The sequence below is a fragment of the Cornus florida genome, unplaced genomic scaffold (assembly GCF_030987335.1).
Source record: "Cornus florida cultivar Cherokee Brave unplaced genomic scaffold, ASM3098733v1 CherokeeBrave_3.0.0_Hap2_Chr03, whole genome shotgun sequence".
NCBI classification, from domain to species: Eukaryota; Viridiplantae; Streptophyta; class Magnoliopsida; order Cornales; family Cornaceae; genus Cornus; species Cornus florida.
This window is the reverse complement of record NW_026775573.1, coordinates 89,594,711-89,611,998: the sequence shown is the minus strand read 5'-3', so window position 1 is coordinate 89,611,998 and position 17,288 is coordinate 89,594,711. Positions and strand designations below refer to the sequence as shown.

Sequence of the window (17,288 nt, the reverse complement as noted above, 5' to 3'; positions counted from 1 at the left end):
TGATCATCTTTATTAGGACGAGACCACCTTGTGATCTTCTCATTGATCAAATTAAAACTTGATCATATGGTGTTTTTTCACCCAGAGTAGTTGGACATGGCTTAGTAATGACATAAGCAATTTTCAATTGTCTAAGGAAAAATTTCATTTTCCATTTTGACACAGTTGGTAATTTTTGTTTTTTTACCATAAAAAACCTCGATATTCGGTTGAAAAAACCATTGGATAACAACGAAGATGAAACCATTTGAGAGAAAACTATCTTCAAATTGTTGGAACCGATATATTAAAACAGTGAGTATCGAGGCTTAGAGGTGCATAATTGCTTCTGGAAGATAGTTGAAGCCTCCCCCATGTGCAACGGAAGCATAATGGCAACACTATCTACGCAATTCAACTGAGCCCAGATATTAATCTGTATGTTCATGAAAGTTGCACTTCTCTTCAAGAACCTGTGTATTTATCTCCGTCCGATTAACTAAAAATATGAAACTCACACACTCAAACTCAATAGTTTGAAAACATTTTTTCAAATCTCTTTTCCTTCACTCTAACTAGTTTAGAAAGTGTGTGTGTCGTAGGTTTCATATACCATACTATTTATACTAATATATTTAGAAGACATTAATTAAGTATTTAATGTAACTTTAAACTTGACTCATAAATAACATATTAATATAGTAGATTAAATGGTAAAATTAATACTTTGTCTTCATAAATATATAGAGTTACTATATTAATTTGAAACATAACTCTAGTCTTCAATTTTTCTTAACCATTATTCCCTCTGTCTCAAAAAGAATGTCCGTTTTTGGGAGTAGAAATTTTTAAGGAGACGTGTATTGCTCCCTTGGAAAGTTACTAACTTGCCCCTTTAAGTTTTGAATATTCAAACTTAAAATTTTAAACTCCAAAAACATATATGAAAATATGTAAAATATATTATTTGAAAAATAAAAGTGGACATTTATTTTGAGACAGTTCAAAAAGGAGAGGGAATATTATTATTATTATTATTATTATTATTATTGTTATTGTTGTTGTTGTTGTTGTTGTTAAAAATGGGACAGTAGAGCAAGAACCTATTATAAAACTGTTTGGTTATATGGACAGCTTTGATATGAAAAACGCCGAGGTGCCATAGTCTATCAAAGACTCGTAGAAAGCCATACGACGGATCCCAAATTCTAAGGCCATCAAGACCAAGAAGTTCAGATGATTATTGAGAGGTAGGGATTACTGCTATATGGGATTCAAATGCCTAGTAAACAAGGACTTCGAGATTGCAAATCAAAGATCACATTTTGAATTTAACGAGTTAATTGTTATGTTTGGGAGCAGCCGAATCGAATGCTTAGATGACATTTTGTAAGACATTGGCACACTGCTTGGTGTCATAACTGAGCTTACAAATAAGAGAGCATCTATTTTTACACCATACACGACACCCCCACACAGACCATACACCAGCATCATAACCAATAAACTTGTTTTTTCGGTTTGGTAAGAAGAATGAGAAAATAATAGACGAGAAGGTAGAAAGATGTTTGAGACAATCTTAGGGAAGATGTCTCTGTAGGGAGACTTGAATACGGGCACCACCCGGGAAATTAAGATTGTCAGGATAAAATAAATAAATATATATATATATATATATATATATACATACGCACACATAAGAAAACTAGGAACATGTTATCTGCTGATGTGCATGTAGCTACACAATTTTTGAATGATTAAGTTGGTGCAATTCATACCAACACACAAGAAATGGTACCCCAAGAAACAATTATGTTCGCCTTTAGGAGCACGAAATCAGCGGCTTCCTCCGATCCTAATTCTAAGACAATGATTTGGTGCCCCAAAACATTAACTTCATTGCAGTTCACAAAGAACTTGTACATAAACCCCTTCGAACCTTTGGAAAATTTAACAAATTAAACATTGTTTAGTATTCCTAATTTAGTGTTCCGACATTACAGAATCCACATATACTATTTAAAATTGAGTCATAATCAAAGGACACTCAGTCTCTGTCACAGGGCTCTTAGTTCTTTGATCATCTTTTTTTTCTTCTGTTTCGCCTTCAACCCAGAATTCAGATCTGCAGTCAAGGTAGAATATTTAAGATTTCTATTTAGCACCTCTCAATGCCAATAAAGCAGCACCATAGGCAGCCTCGGTTTGAAGTGCCCGACTCACTGGCAAACCGAGTACCCTCTCTCGTATCTTTGTCCATTTCTCATTCTTTGCACCACCCCCTGCCGTGTACACTTCTTCAACTTGAGTTGCCCCTAGATCCTTCAGTAAGGTATAAGCCTTTGCCTAAATAACTTAAAAGTGAGTATTGCCACAAGGTTGTAGTAAAGAAAGGCATGTCTTTTCTACTATGTGAAATAACACAGAGCAAAGAACTTCTGTACCTCTATGCTCGCAATGGATTCAAGAATACCATGCAAATACTCAACATCACTTTCTGGCCGTGGATATAACCTGCACAAATTGCAATAATTGGTCAACTATATGTTCCTGTGTTGTGTACGTGCACAAGGCAATTTGATTGTCCAAGTAACCGAGCTGACTTGATACCAAAGATATTCACACGGAAACTCAAGCTTCTATATCCAGCAGACCCTATCAACTATTTCAAAATTCCATATAGATTTTACCTAGCAATCATGACTCATAATTTATGATCATGTGATGCTGGAGGTTTTACAGAGACAAGCTAAAAACCAATGATAAATATTCTTCTTTACACAGCTAAACAAAATTATAACTCATAGTATGCACTTCAATCCATGATAACAACTTTACAGGGAAAAAGTCCTAATTTCTTTTGTTTATCCCATGCATCGTACGTGTGAATTCTCTAAACAAAAAGACACACGGACACTGCTAAATATTTATTTTCTAATATAATGTTCATTTTAAGTACATGTGTAATGACCCATTCCACCACATGGTATGATATTGTCCGCTTTGGGCCTGAACCTACACGCTTTTACTCTTGAGTTTTATCCCAAAAGGCTTCATACCAATTGGAGATAACACCACCACATATAAGCACTTCACCTTTCCCTTACCCAGGCGATGTGGGATTGTGCACCCGTAGCTCACCCAATGTGGTAGCCTACCAGTGCCTCGCACCCGCCCACAGCACACCCGCCCACAAGGTCGTCATAACATGTCCAACCAAAAATGTCGGACCCATATCTCATACCCATATCCGAGCAATATGTGCCCGGCATGGGTACTTCACTACTTTTAAAGAATTCGTGTAACATAGAAAATTACACTACAAATTTTGTGCAATAACAACTATAATCTTTTGGAATCAGGACCAAGATCAAATCTGTTATCATGTTTCATACGGTAATAATTAGTAATAGTTGGAGTCACTAAATTTATTAATTAATACAATTATTTAGCATGGAATTTTTCTCCAACCACAACCAAGAAGTACAAGAAACAAATGACACTAACTATATTTTCAAAGCTATTATTACCAACACTTTTATAGAAAAGAAGTTTTATATAAATATATTCTCCTCTAAGGCAAAAAAATATGCTCGTATTATTTAAATTAACAAATTACTACTTAAATGTTCTTGAGATAGGAAATCACCTTATGTTTTTAATTGGTTGAATATTTCACAATCTAAAACATGAAATAAGTGATAACATTATCAAACTTTCTTAATATGCGTATTCACATTTCTACGCATATTTATGTTCTAATAATTTATAACATAATCAGGGTTTCTTTAAAAAAAAATTATTTGTTACTAAGTAATATAAAATTGTCTACTATTTGATCAGGTTGACTCGTATCAATAATGAGAATTATCAAGTTATTAAAAATTAATTATTAGAGGGTCAACTGTATATCACTTTTATTCAGCCTACTTATTTTCAAAGACATGATTTTACATTAATCATTTATAGTCCACCTGATAGAGTTTAACTCCAAAAACTCTTCCAGATGCTGAATGATTGGGTCCAAGTTGGCTCTTGAGCTTCTTCATTGCTTTTTATATGTCCTAGCAGATATACATTTCACATCATGAACTATGATGAAGACAGCAGCTTCTTGTTTTGGATTAAGGTACTTATTTAGACGATATGGTACTTGTAGAGAAATTAAGGGGACAATACTTTAGTATTGCAATGATGAATGTAATTAACACATGAAGACGTGCAAATTTTGAAAAGTAGAGTCAACAGATATAAAAAATGTAAGATTTGTGATCACTCTTACAAATTCCATACGAATAAACAAGATAAACTACCTGGGCTCCATCTTTGGATCTGCCACGGGAAATCTCTCGCCCACTGCTTGCAGTGGATAGTAGTCCAGAGGGGAGGCTCCCATGGGATTGATCTGCTCGCTCAATTTTTCCAGTTGTTCATCAGTAAAAATTTGTCTAAGAACAGCTCCACCTGTATTCGAAGCACCTCCAACAAGCCATTTATCATCAAGACGGTGGCTATACACCCCAAACCGTGCATCTTCTATCCTCTTGGTGCTTAGTAGTTTTATGGCAAGTGTTGAACCCAATGATGTGACCTACTTACAACAAGCATTAAAACAAATTCTTAAAGACTCAGAATTTTAAATGTGTTTATAACTTAAAAGGAGAAAAAAAAAATGATTAAAATAATAATTGCTATTTCATCCCATTTCTCTTCTCTTTTCTCCTACCAAACAAGAGAAGAGAACATTTTAAAAATAATTCCACTTTCTGTTCCTTTCTCTTACCTCCCTTTTTCGTTTCATTTTCCCTACCTTTTTATTTTGTTCTCCTCTCACTTTCTCTTCTCATTCAAACAAAAGCAATTAATCATTTACTCTTCCCTTCTCTTCTTTTATTTTTCTTCTCTTCCCTCATTTCAAACACATCTTAAGAATAAAAAATTGTCTAATTAAATAAAGTAACAATCCAACAACCCCCCCCCCCCCCCCCCCCCCCCCCCCCCAACTTATATATTTTCTCAAACAGAGATCTTATGAGATAATTGGATGGTCAGATCATATTGGATTCATAAAATGGAAAGATGTTACTTGATGCATGCCTCCTTTACCAGTGGCAGAGCCACATAATGCTTAGTGGGGACAGACGCCCTTACTCAACTTTTACATTTAATTAACTCTGTGTGTTTAATCTTTTCTAATTTTAAATATGCTCACTTAAAATTATCAAAAAGAACATATCAGTCTCAACTGTTTTCAGACTTTACTTTTCTCAGTTTTTCTCTCTTAACTCTCACTGCCTCTTTCTGCCATGACTCAGAAAGATCATATATACAACTTCAGCAACCGATCTCTCTCTTTTTCTTCATAAATCGCTTCTTAAAGTTACAAAAGCATGCAAAATTGAATTGTAGCACTTTTTTCAATCAATTTCTTATCAAAAAAATAAAATAAAATAAAAATATTGACCATCGTCATCCTTGCCTTATTCCCATATGAATGAGTCGGCCACATGAACTCTCTCTTTGCCTTAATTTCTTGGCCCTAGGGCCTAAGCCAATAAAAAGAAACCCAAATCCCCTTCTTTCACTCAATCTTGCTCTTTTTGTGGAATAGAAATTCCATTAGTAAATATTCAATTTGTTCTGGTTTATCTGTTAGCTAGTCAAATGAATGAGTTTGTTTTGGTCTTGATAGCGATTATTAATTGCATAAGGAGTTAGTATAGCTAGAACCATCCATATATTTACTCCCTTTATCCCCAAAAAAATGTCTCTTTTAGGGAACTGTGAGTCACAGTTCCCAAAAAGGGACATTTTTTTTGGACAGAGTGAGTATTATAAAACAAGTTTCTTGTGGGAAAGTCATTTGCATTGTACATGTTGAAGAAGATAAACTTAATAATATTAATTGATAATGAGGTTATCATGCAACATTTACAAAACATGAAAGAGATTATAGATATAAATGTACTAAATGCAAATATAATCAATCAAAATTTTCAAGTTCTTGTATTTATTATTTTGGAAAAGAAAAACTTTTGTCTTATTATTATTATTCAAGGTCGCCCCACTAGAATAAATTCTTGACTCCACCATTGTCCTTTACACCAATCCTAATTCCTAAAAACCATCTTAGAATATTACCATGCACGCACTAAAAAAATTTCAAATGAGAAAGCTAAGCCAGGAAATATCTCACAGCTTTCCCAGGTTGTGTAGCACGTGCTGCAAGGAAGGCTGCTATACTATCAGTGGTTCCTGTGCACACAACACAATCTTTTGGAAAACCTGAAATGATGTTTTTTTCAGAATAATGTCAGGTACAGTTCAAAACTTAGAAGCCTGCCAACTTAGAACGCGTTAAAGGTGCAACAACATGATAGATCACTTCCACTATTACTTATAAAATATTCATAATTATCACTGTTATAGGAGTAAAGAACAGAAAATGTTCACATAGTAATACTACTAATAAAATATTACTGAGACCAGGGAAAGAGTACGGTTAAAAAGCACAAAACAATCTCGTAGTTCATGAGTTAAATTTCCTACAGAAGAGCAGATATCATGTGTTGGAATAAAATGCAACACTGATAGCATCTGTATTTTTCCATATAGCCTTCTGCAGTGATCAATCTATCACAGAGAAAGAAGTTTCTCAATATGTTTTTTCTCTCAATAGAATTTAATATTTCAAAATGTTTTGCACAACTGAAAGTTCATGTTGATTATTCAAATGTAAATGCAATATGACATATGCTCAATTTTCTGTTAAGTATCCAAGAAAACATGTTTGTGTGAAATAATCATATAAATGAAGGTTTCTATGTAACTTTTAGGCAACAATTGAAAGGGAGAACAGCACTGGACATTATAGTCCCAAAGGGAAAGAGGAAAGCCATAAAAACAGAGGATTGGAGATACTAGAGTATATCCGTAATTTTAACACAAAGTGACCATTACACAGATACAAAATCTATGACGTGAAAATATTATACATGTGTGCGTGTGTGTGTGTGTGTGTATAGCATGCCAATTCGAAGTATATGACCCCAATAAGTTTACTGTTTTGTTTACAGATACTGGAGTGTACACAAAAAGAATTAGAACTTTTGTGCTACATGGCCCTAAGTGATGCACTACTGATTAAAGGCCAACATACCAAATTGTGTTCTAATATTCTCCTTGACTGAACCAATTGAAGTTCCAGGAGCTTGGACAGAAGGCAAAACATGTGAATATGGCTGAGAGAGCAGCCAGTCTGGATAGGAGTCAAGTTCGGGATCATAGCCAACCTGTGGCGGTAAAGGATATTTAATACTTTTCTTGACAAAAAACATCTAATAAACGGAGAGTTCAAGAGGTGAAGAATGAAATGCAAGGCATCTCTAGAGTCAAATTATACCTTCAAAGCATTGTTGTAATCGGAAATGCCAATCTTTCCATGAAGAAGCCACAACAACCAATCTGCTTGATGCAGCAAGACTACAGATTCTTTATTTGAATCAACAGAATTCCACCACGAGACAAGCTTGCACAGGGTAGAGGAACCAGAGCAGACTGTGTGGTTTGGAGGGGCAAGGGACTTCACCATTGGCAAAGCATCAGGACAACTCTCATTGTAAAGGAAAGGTCTACATAATGGTTCTCCTGTTGTGCTGCAGTAACAAAATTGGATGCCAAGCTCGAATGAGGCATTGATTAGAGAAAAGTCATAAGGATTAGCAACAAAGCTCTAAGGTATCTACCTGTCTACAATAATAGTTGTTGCAGAAGTCCCATCTATGGAAATCGATGCAATACATGGACGGAGACTAGCAGGAACATCTTCAAGGAGTGAGAAAAGTGTCATTTTCCATGAGTGCACCCAATCCACTGTTTCTCTGCTCTTTCTAGACAACAAAAACAAACAAGCTTCTAAGTTTATTTTGACCATGGAATTTGGTGCAGAAACAGAAAGAAGCATTGTACTCCTCTTATTAAGGATGTTCCATTCCCTTAAAAAGGAATTTTTAGGTTGTTATTCAATGTACAGAAACAACAGTTTCTTCATAATCTTAGTTTGAACTTTGGACTGATGTACTTTTCGGTATAGATTACATTATTTGACGGGAATCCCAAGAAATTTATGTTTAAAAAGTGCAACGAATCCATCTTCAACCAAATGTTCTCTCATGCATTATAGGAATCACTGCATTCAAGATTTTACAAAAACAGATGACTCAATGTAGCCTAATGGTACTTTCTCACCTTCCACAGGAGAAGGTTGAGGGTTCAAGCCCCATAGGGGCATTTTGGATGTGTGAGTGTGTTTCTTGCCAAAAAAAAAAATTCTGAGCACAGCTCATACAGAAAATTCCAATTGAATTGGAATATACACTAATTAGAGTACACTTCACATCCGATGTTTCTTGCTGACCCACTTCAATGTTTACAATCTTAAGTATAACTTCATTTATTGCAAAAAATTGAAATACCATTTGACAAGTAAACATTTAGAACTAGATGACAAACCCAAGCATCTTATAAACTTAACTATTTACAATATAAATAGTAGTTCAGAAAGTGACAGAAAGGAATAAACATCCGTCAGATTAACTGTCAGCATAGACAGTCCTAAGTAATCATGTCTCTGCAACTAAGCTGCCTCCATTTCATCATATAAGAGTAAGAATTAAGACCAGTCTTAAAGACTAATTTGATGGTAACAGTCTTACCATATATAAAGGATACTCCCTCTTCCCTTCAGCACATATAGCACCTTCCTTGTCAATAAGAGCATACCGAGCTCCAGATGTACCAAAGTCCATCCCAAGATAAAGCCGTTCACCGACTTCAAGATCAATGCTGGCATTACGTTTACAATTTACTAAAGACATTGTTCTCGTTTTTGATTTATCTACAATGTCGACGGATGCAAATCTTGAATTCAACTTCTTTGAACTATGATGTCCTATAATGTCAAGATTAATTATACATTAGTAAAACAAAAACTGTTACAACAAACACCGCCAACCATTGACACAATGAAAGACAAAAAAAAATTGTAAATCGTGCACCACACAATACATTAATACACAGGGGCGAAGCCAATGTAGGCCCCACGGGAGCTGCCGAGGGCCCCGCGGGCGCGGGGGCGGCGGGGGAAGAACACGTGCCCCGCCCCACTACATATCATAAATTTCACATATTGCCCTGTTAAAATTTACAATTGCTAAAATTATCTCCTTTTTTTTTTTTCTTTTCTTTTTTACTCTCTTCAAATTCCTTTAACTTTTTATTTTATTTTTTATATATTTTTTTTTCTAAAAAAATTTAAATTCCCTTTCTTCAATCAAACCCTAAATATTTTCCCTTCAAAGTTCTCTCATTTTTCTTTTCTATGTGGTATGTACTATAACCTTTTTTTCTCTTCTTATTCCTTTAATTTCTATTCTTCTTATTTAAATTACATTTTTTTTTCTATGTGGTATGTACTATAACCTTTTTTTCTCTTCTTATTCCTTTTATTTCTATTCTTCTTATTTCAATTTATTACTGTAATTTTATGAACTTAGTGTGTATAATTTTATGCATCACTTTCAAAATACAAAGACACATCAAGGACAATTATAACTGTATTCAATGGAACCATTACCAATCAATATTTTTGTTCTTATATTTGTCAATTATTTTTCTTTCTTATGCTACTTTTTTTCTTGTTTGTCTTTTGATTTGAACAATCCATATTTGCCACATTAGTTTTTTTTTTTTGTATCCAATACACTCCCCCGGGAAATGAAATCCTGCCTCTGCCCCTGGTAATACACAAACATCTACATGGTTCCGCTTATGGCCTACTGTAAAAATTAACAAAGAGATTTCACTATGTGAAGAAGACCGGAGATTACAAGTTATCAAACCCCCCAACCCATTGTCTCTCTCCCTCTCTATGTTCAGCCTTCAGTGTTCTGTCTATCTCACACTAGAAACCCCAGCCAGCATAGCACCCTAATATATTGGGTTACAATAAAGACTAGATTTCCACAACCCGAAAATAAAAACGGGTCACAGACGAAACTAGCTATAATTAGCTGCAATATTCACATTGATTTGCAACCATTAAGTACTTAAATGAATCGATTTAATGAGATGAACACTAAAACACACAAATAACATGTAATAATTAGAATAATCCAAATTAGGATGGTTAAAATCAGTTTCTTCATTCTAATCTATGGGCTCGCCAAAAATACATGAAAGAACTGATCATTGGAATTTCGTAAATGGTTGAGGATTCAGTATTGATCCAATTCCGGGTAAGGACAAGATCATGTAATATTCTATTCCTCTTTCAGACTGCAAAGTTTAGAACATGGCACCATTACATGAAAATCATCTCTATGTGATATATAAGAAAATTATGCTGTAAACACAGACACAAACACACGCACCCACAAACACACATAAACATATATTCATTCATATATATATATAGAGAGAGAGAGAGTGTGTGTGCGTGTGTGTTACCTTGTTTAGGCAATGATGATTGAAGAAACAAGGAGGAGCAAGCAGGACTGTGAACTGTGACAACAACCATTTTCTTCAGCTTTTTGCAATGTCTCCGGATAAGGGAATGTGTATATATTGCTTAACAAAAACGCTAGTTGGACCGATCACCCAGTGAGATAGTGGACCTGGGCCTAGAGTCTCGGCCCAAATAGCAATACTCTTTACTTTAAAGTTAAAAACATAGTAGTAAATTTTTTTTCACAGAGTTGATTTGTCGTCGCTTGCGCTCTACTTCAGTATTTTGTATCTTGCTGAAAACGATAAGTCCATACCTGTGTTGTAACGGGCGCAAATCTAGATTCCCAAGCTGTCCTGCTGTAAGTTCTTATGTGGTTTATATTTGGTCAAGCCATTCACCATCATTTGACAATTGAAATCGTGTTTGACAAATACATCATCATTTATAAGTAATATTTCACTACCATTTATAAGTAACATCACAAAATCTAAAAAGTAATATCACATGATCTAAAAAGTAACATCACAGGAGTTTAAAAGTAACATCACCATTTAAGTAACATTTCACCACCATTTATAAGTAACATCACAAGATCTAAAAAGTAACATCACAAAATCTAAAAAGTAACATTACAGGAATTTAAAAATAATATCACCATTTATGTGCATACCTTAATTTAAGAGTGAAAATACTTATAAATGGTAGTGAAATGTTACTTATAAATGGTAGTGTAATTGTCAAACACAGTATGTTGAATTGAGTTATATTTTGTATGCGACATTACTTAGTCTGTATTATGTACATAACTTATTTTGTGTGTGAAGATACTTATAAATGGTGGTGAAGAAGGATCCAAACGCTGCCTCAATTCCACTCAAACGCTGCCTTAAGAGCTATTAAATGAAGAATGATGTGACAAAATATAGGCCACTTAAAACTCACAGCAGGGGACAACTTGGGAATCTCACAGCAGGGGATTTGTGCCTGTGTTGTAACTACTTTCTTGTCATGAAAAGTAAAATAAACTAAAAAAGAAAAGAAAAAATAAAGGTGTGCAATTATACTTTGGTTATGTTTCAGGGTGTGGAATTTGAGTCTTGGAATTAGAATTGGAATTGGAAAAAGTTTTGGTTCAATTTTTTTAATTTCTTTTCTCTAATTTTGCCAAGTCTAATTCCAAAGCTCCAATTATATGCCCCGAACATAGTCTTTTTGTAATAATTGTGGAGTCAAAATGTAATATTCGTAGTGACCAAGCGGGGGCGACTGTTTATAAAAAAACATAAGTCTTCCCAAAGTCGTAAGGTCAAGGAAGTTGGTGAATTGATGACATGGGAGCCGGCGACCATAACTATAACGGTCCTAAGATAGCGAAATGATATGTTGTTTTATTTTTAAAGAAAAAATAAGGAGAGTCAAATAGTAAAAAGTGGAGTGCAAAGCACTCTCGTCTCTGCATTTTTTTCTAGTGATACTCGCATTTCCACTCAAGTTATTGTTTGCATTTAAAAGGAGTTGAATCTTAGACTTGATACTTCATAAGACACTATGATCAAAGAACTTACCAACTTGAGTCAACCCCTTTGAGTTTTATTATTAAGTATTGTATGTTTGAAAATTAATTTTCAAACATATAATGTAAATAGAAATTGATATAGTGGGATGGAGCTAGAAATTAAATTCAGGGGGCACAGTGTAAAATAATAAATAAAAAAAATCAATAATCACAACAATAAATATGAATTCTATAAATTAATAGACAAAGAAGAAAAATTACTCAAAATAATATGTCAATCAATGAGTAATTTAAGAACGATAAATAGTTAACAAAAAAATTAAAAAGGAAAGAAAAATGAGAGAATTTTGAAAGAAAAAAAATTAGAGTTTGATTCAAAAACGAAATTTTGATTTTTTTTTTAAAGGAAATTAAATGAATTTAAAGAGTGAAAAATGGAATAAATACAAAATTTAAGATATAATTTAGAAAATAAAAATTTTAGGGGGGCATTATATGAATTTTTTCATATATACATGTAAAAATATATAAATTTAGTATTTATATTATAGTAAGTGGGGCCAGGCCAGGGGCACATGCCCCTGGGAATACATTGGCTCCACCCCTCTGTGTGACATATTATTTAAAAGAGAAAAGTGAAATTAAAATTTCATTTTCTATAGTTGTCAATAAATAAACAAGATTTACTTTTTAAAAATAAAGTATCTTCTTTTATTTGCAAAATTCGTGTATACAAATAAAGAAACGAAAAAGGAATAAATGATATTTTATTAATTTTCAATAAAATGTGGAATGTTAATGAAGAATGACAGGATAATATGCTTGTTGCTCTTCGCCTTTAAGTTTGGGAGCTTTAGTATTTCTTCTCTAGAATTCTGAATTTTTAGAATTCTCAATTTATGTACCCCTTTCTCCTTCCTCCTTCCTCCTTCCTCCATGCTTCTAGGTGGGGCATGTTAAATTGTGATAGTTATCTATTAAAATAATTATTTCTAAATATATTTGAAGATGCAAGAAATTCATTCCCTCTTTCTCTCTCTAGAATTCTTACACTTCAACCCAAAGATCCTCCCCTTCTCTCCATTCCTTCCCTTATTTATAGATATTTACAAGATATTTACAAGATATTTACAAATATTGACGGATTGCTGGATCTGGGCCTGTTCCTCCATAAGTCCTGGTAACCTTTGATGGGCTTATTCGCGTTCGGCCCATATGGCAGTGTCTTTTTATGGGCCGAACCAGCTGTACCGACCGGATGTCGTGCTTGCAAGTCAGATCCGGCCCATGTCGTCTTGGGCCTCCTCAACTGCCCCCATAATTGCCCCTTATTTAATAAGGGGGTAATTATTGATGGCGTCTCATCATGACGTTGACGGCTCGAGAAAACCACGTGGGGGAACGGACGGTCAGATCCAGAATCAATGTTCCGGGGCTCGAGGAATTTCTCGCCTTCCCGACGCTTCGGCCCTCGGGCCCCCCTCGCCTTTATAAGGCTCTAGAATACCACTTCACGTCCTTTTAGCGTCTCCATCATCAGTCAAATCTCTCTCTTTCTAGAACAGTGCTAAGCTTTTTCTGGTGAAATCCTTCAAGAGTCATTCTTCCAGCGATCTTGCAGTCCTCTGAGGTTAGTTTTGTTCCTTTTTACTTTCGGCAGGCTTCTATTTACCCCCTTTTAGATCCTTCAAGCACTTCCACCATGGTTGTAGATCTGGATGTTCTTTGTATGAGACTTAGACTTCCTGACAACATCGAAGTTAGGGTTTGCCCTCAGGATGTTAACATTATGACCGGTGCCGGCCTCCTGCCCGGCGAAGTCTTATTCACGAACCTTCAATTGAATGTTGTTAGGTTCCCTCTGCACCCTTTCTTTAGTTATGTCTTCAATAGATTGGGGATATCCCCCCTGCAGGTCAACCCTAACTTCTTTAGAATCATATCCGTTATGCTCCTGTTGATGCGTGACAGAAATCTGGACCTTGACCTCATAGACCTTCTTCTGTGCTATAAGGTCAGTAAGATCCGTACCAACGAACCCTTCTACCACCTCTACCCGTTCGAGAAGATGTCCATATGTACGGACACAATAAAATCTGAAAAGGGTTGGAGGGATAGCATTGTGGGTATTAGTGGGGCTTGGTCTTCGCCGGCTGCAGAGGGTTACCCAATCCCGAGCGCCTTTGGTGTCTGTTCTGTCTCCTCCTATAAGAAATTCAAATCTCATAAACATGATTGCCCCTGCGAAACATGCGTTCCCCGTTTTTGTACTTTCTTATGTCGTTCCTTAGGAATACCTTGTGATGACTTGAGCTACAGTGTTTGCAGGGATAGGAGTAATTACTTGAAGAAATACGTTCTGAACGATATTCCTTCCTGCTCAGATCTCCTCACTTCAGACAATCTCTTAGCGCTCTCATCACTCGGCTACAACATGAGCAGGCTTCAGATTCCTTCTTTTGGCAGGAAGAAAAATACTCCCCCAGCCACTCCTGCTGCTGGGGCGACCTCCTCTCCAGCATCAGCCTCTTCCTCAGCCACCATCTCTGACACTATCCCGAGCACAGTGGCTATTAACTCTGTTGTCAGCACCCCTGCTGCCAACCAGAGCGCGTCTCCCCAAACTACCACAGCCCCTGCTGCTGCGGGGGGCGTTCGGGACAAAGAACGAGGCAAAAGGCCTCATCCTGACAGTGAAGTCGATCCAGAGGAGGAGCCTCTCATAAGAAGGACCCGGGTCTCCGGGCCGGGTGCTCTCTTGCACCGTGCGATCAGAGCTCCTGCTCCCTCTGGGCCTACTGCAGCTGGTGGCTCCGCTTCTGCTTCAGGCCCCCCTTCTATCCCCACCTTACCGCCATGGGCCCCTCAGTACACCCGAACGGATGGGACGTTCGTGAAACCGAACGAGACCATGCTGAAGGATGGCCAGACCGCCATGGCGTACTATAGGAGCATGTGGACTCCGAAAGACCTTGAGGCGGCAAAGGGCCTATCCCAGAAGGATGTGTTCAGCCGCTTTCCCCAATCTGCTATGGAGGTGACTTTTATTTTCCAACTCATGAATTCTCTCATATTATTTGGTCTTGCCTTCGCCCGACCTGACTATTGGCTTAACCGTTCTTAATGTACACCTATGCAGACATTGTTCGGAATGATGGCTATGCAGAAGCAGGTGGAGATGGGGAACGCCAGGGCTCGTAAGTTTTCTGATAGCCTGGAGGTGGCTAATAAAGAAAACGACCTCCTCGCCATGAAGAATACCGAGGTACTGGCTCGACTTGAAAAAACTGAACAGGAGAGAGATGTCCTGAAGAAGGAGAATGACTCTCTTCAGGATGAGAAGGATGCCCTCCAGCTTGAAAAGAGCGTCTGGCAGACTGAGCGTGACTCAATCAGAGACGAAAAGGCAGAACTCCAGCGCCTTCTGGCTGATGAACAGTCTGCTCGGATGGCTTTTGAGAAAAGAGCTCTGGACGAGCGTACCGCTCTGATCGATGCGATCAGCAGAGTGAGCGGTGGGATGCTGGCTCTTCACGCTCGGTTCTCAAGGGTCGGCGCTCTTAGATACGCTCAAGGATTCCGGGAAGGTTTCGCCGACCGAGTTCCGGATGATGGACAGACCAGTTCCACTCCAGATGAGGTCGACAAGGATCTAGGGATCGAACCTCTGGGGGTCTATGTCGACCCAGAACCCACCGAAGCGGAGTGCATATTCGATGAGTGCCAGGACATTGCTTCCTCAAGGATCATCACAGCTCCTCCTACCGCTCTGCCTCTGACCGCTCCTCAATCGTCAACTGTGGTACCTTCCATAGCCACTGCTGACGCTGAGCCCCAGAGGAACGATTCAGTCATTCATCTTGATTCCCCACCTCGTGAAGGTGAGACGGCTGATGGGGCCGAGGAGGTGGGTCGGCACAACCAGGATGCTGTTGGTACTGAGGCGTCTAGCTAGGGCTCCTTTGGACTCTTCCATTCCATATCTTTTTGTAATGATGGACATCTCACTTTTTGTAAACTCAATACTTAATATCAATGAAATGACAGAACTCTTTTTCCCTTTGTGTTGTGCTCTGTTCAACCTATTTTCAATACATATATATCTTTTCTCTCTTTTCTTTTATATTAGCTTTGCCGTGTGTTTGTTTATGGCAAGTGCCTGGCGCTCGGCTAGAATGCCACTTGCCACTTGGCTTTAAATTTTTAGCAAGTGTCTGGCGTTCGGCTTATAGTGCCAGCTGCCACTTTTCTTGCTTAAGTGCCTGGCGCTCGGCTAGAATGCCACTTGCCACTTGGCTTTAAATTTTTAGCAAGTGTCTGGCGTTCGGCTTATAGTGCCAGCTGCCACTTTTCTTGCTTAAGTGCCTGGCGCTCGGCTAGAATGCCACTTGCCACTTGGCTTTAAAATTTTTAGCAAGTGTCTGGCGTTCGGCTTATGGTGCCAGCTGCCACTTATCTTGCTTAAGTGCCTGGCGCTCGGCTAGAATGCCACTTGCCACTTGGCTTTAAATTTTTAGCAAGTGTCTGGCGTTCGGCTTATAGTGTCAGCTGCCACTTATCTTGCTTAAGTGCCTGGCGCTCGGCTAGAATGCCACTTGCCACTTGGCTTTAAATTTTTAGCAAGTGTCTGGCGTTCGGCTTATAGTGCCAGCTGCCACTTATCTTGCTTAAGTGCCTGGCGCTCGGCTAGAATGCCACTTGCCACTTGGCTTTAAATTTTTAGCAAGTGTCTAGCGTTCGGCTTATAGTGCCAGCTGCCACTTATCTTGCTTAAGTGTCTGGCGCTCGGCTAGAATGCCACTTGCCACTTGGCTTTAAATTTTTAGCAAGTGTCTGGCGTTCGGCTTATAGTGCCAGCTGCCACTTATCTTGCTTAAGTGCCTGGCGCTCGGCTAGAATGCCACTTGCCACTTGGCTTTAAATTTTTAGCAAGTGTCTGGCGTTCGGCTTGTAGTGCCAGCTGCCACTTATCTTGCTTAAGTGCCTGGCGCTCGGCTAGAATGCCACTTGCCACTTGGCTTTAAATTTTTAGCAAGTGTCTGGCGTTCGGCTTATAGTGCCAGCTGCCACTTATCTTGCTTAAGTGCCTGGCGCTCGGCTAGAATGCCACTTGCCACTTGGCTTTAAATTTTTAGCAAGTGTCTGGCGTTCGGCTTATAGTGCCAGCTGCCACTTATCTTGCTTAAGTGCCTGGCGCTCGGCTAGAATGCCACTTGCCACTTGGCTTTTCATTTTTTAGTAGGCCGTTGGAAAACAAAGTTATTTTTTTTGTAAATTTCAGTAACT

At 37.7% G+C, this 17,288-nt stretch overlaps 1 protein-coding gene across 1 annotated transcript; it reads right to left on the bottom strand.

Moving 5' to 3' along the window:
• Nucleotides 1-1,558: 1,558 nt before the first annotated feature.
• Nucleotides 1,559-10,600, bottom strand: LOC132300848 (D-ribulose kinase). Its single transcript, XM_059798103.1, has 9 exons — nucleotides 10,486-10,600; nucleotides 8,694-8,929; nucleotides 7,725-7,864; nucleotides 7,382-7,634; nucleotides 7,139-7,271; nucleotides 6,176-6,264; nucleotides 4,293-4,570; nucleotides 2,424-2,493; nucleotides 1,559-2,325 (listed from the first exon to the last, which is right to left on the bottom strand). Exons 1-9 carry the CDS (start codon nucleotides 10,553-10,555, stop codon nucleotides 2,134-2,136), a joined length of 1,461 nt encoding a protein of 486 aa, XP_059654086.1. The 5' UTR covers nucleotides 10,556-10,600; the 3' UTR covers nucleotides 1,559-2,133.
• Nucleotides 10,601-17,288: the final 6,688 nt, after the last annotated feature.

What these genes read in the sequence shown, in the direction of transcription:
- LOC132300848 (XM_059798103.1), bottom strand. Translation starts at nt 10,555, where the DNA reads ATGGTTGTTGTCACAGTTCACAGTCCTGCTTGCTCCTCCTTGTTTCTT. An exon ending in ATCATCATTGCCTAAACAAG is followed by an intron (nt 8,930 to 10,485) that starts GTAACACACACG and finishes TTGACATTATAG; the next exon opens with GACATCATAGTTCAAAGAAG. An exon ending in CTACACAACCTGGGAAAGCT is followed by an intron (nt 4,571 to 6,175) that starts GTGAGATATTTC and finishes TGTTGTAAGTAG; the next exon opens with GTCACATCATTGGGTTCAAC.